General features: G+C 46.2%; 1 protein-coding gene across 1 annotated transcript; it reads right to left on the bottom strand.

Annotated features, from left to right (window-relative positions):
• Positions 1–260: 260 nt before the first annotated feature.
• Positions 261–994, bottom strand: BX661DRAFT_191909 (uncharacterized protein). The gene has a single exon (XM_051537694.1). It carries the CDS (start codon positions 601–603, stop codon positions 385–387), a length of 219 nt encoding a protein of 72 aa, XP_051388383.1. The 5' UTR covers positions 604–994; the 3' UTR covers positions 261–384.
• Between the last annotated feature and the right edge of the window lie 436 nt (positions 995–1,430).

The following is a 1,430-nucleotide window of genomic DNA, read 5'->3' as shown; positions in this document are numbered from 1 at the left end:
TCGAGTCCTTTTTCGAGACCTGCCCGAATGACTCCGAGGACAAGTCCGACATTCAGTTCTTCAACACTCGCAGGTTTTATTGCAACAGTGGGGTTGCGCACCCCCCCCCCCGCACGCCTCATACCATAGAGACCACTCGGCAGTAATTGTGAGAGTTCTGCGGTTCAAGGACAACTCCTATGTCGGCATTTCGTACTCAATGTCACACTGCATTTTTGATGGAATTGGCGCCATGGCATTTGTCAACCACTGGAGTGAGTATGCGCGAAACCTCGAGGAAATTAAGAACGGCAAATACCAGCTAGTCAAGCCCCCACTCAATGACTGCCAAGTGTTAAACGACTGCTTTTCCAAGGTCGAGCCGCTGGATCTTCCGTTTGTCAATTACTTTAAGGGCATTTTGCCGCCGCTTCCCGAGATTTCACCCGCGGCCATTGCATCATCGATGCTATCCACACCAGACTTGCAGGCTATTGAGGATCTACATGTGCTGCATCTTAGCCGTGCCAACTTGGAGCGCATCCGCCACCACGTTGACAAGGACCAGACAATCAACGTGGCGTTCGTCACTCTGCTGACCAAAAACATGGTGCAGGCCAACATAAAGGCATTCGGCAAAGCGCCGCAGGCAACATATGTAATGACACCTTACAATTGTCGCGCCCAATCTACCATTCCAAAGCACTTTGTCGGCAATGCAACTTGTCCTGCCATTGCGCCATTGTCAACACAATTGGTCCTCGATGGATCTTACAAGGACCTAGCCGAGTCTATTAGAGAATTGTGTTCAAAGACCGAGAGTGGCCACACAAAGGCAAACATGTTGCTTATAGAGCACCAACTCAGCTTGTTGTTCCATATTTTCAGTATTGTGTGCAACTCCCCGGAGAGCTCGTATATTAGCATGACCAATTTGCGGTATATGCCATTCTACACACTTGACTTTGGATATGGTGAACCAAGCGTCCTTGGGTTCGACTATTTCCAGATGGAGGGAACAGTTCGTCTGCTGCCAAACAAGCAGGATGATGGTTTGGACTTGTACTTGATCTTCCATGACGCACATTTTGATGAGCTCTGTCAGCTCGAGGATATAAAGCTGTTTGCCAATGTCATTTACTAATACTTTGAATTTAAATTTAAATTCACCTCACATGAAAATAAAAAATAAAAATAAAGCTACAACTTGTCAACAATAGTCACAGTACACTCGAGATCGGACGTCAGCAATGGAAAGCGAGTTTGTGTATGGATGCAGTGCATAGCCAATGCTAAACGGGCGCATCAAGCTGTTGTTGAGTGTCGAGTTATGTCCAAATAGCAAATGATTTACTGAACAATCTCTGTAATTTGAGAGCTTTTCGATTGCATTGTTAGTCAACCACTTTGGCCCGTACGATTTGAACACGGAAACTTGAGAATTTTGAAAT

This window comes from Kickxella alabastrina, assembly GCF_025024165.1.
Source record: "Kickxella alabastrina strain RSA 675 chromosome Unknown BX661scaffold_147, whole genome shotgun sequence".
Lineage (NCBI taxonomy): Eukaryota > Fungi > Kickxellomycota > Kickxellomycetes > Kickxellales > Kickxellaceae > Kickxella > Kickxella alabastrina.
The sequence above is the reverse complement of the archived record's forward strand: the minus strand, read 5'-3'. Positions and strand labels throughout refer to the sequence as shown.

Bases quoted from the DNA above. Each gene is read 5' to 3' on its own strand.
- BX661DRAFT_191909 (XM_051537694.1), bottom strand. From the start codon at position 603: ATGTTGGCCTGCACCATGTTTTTGGTCAGCAGAGTGACGAACGCCACG.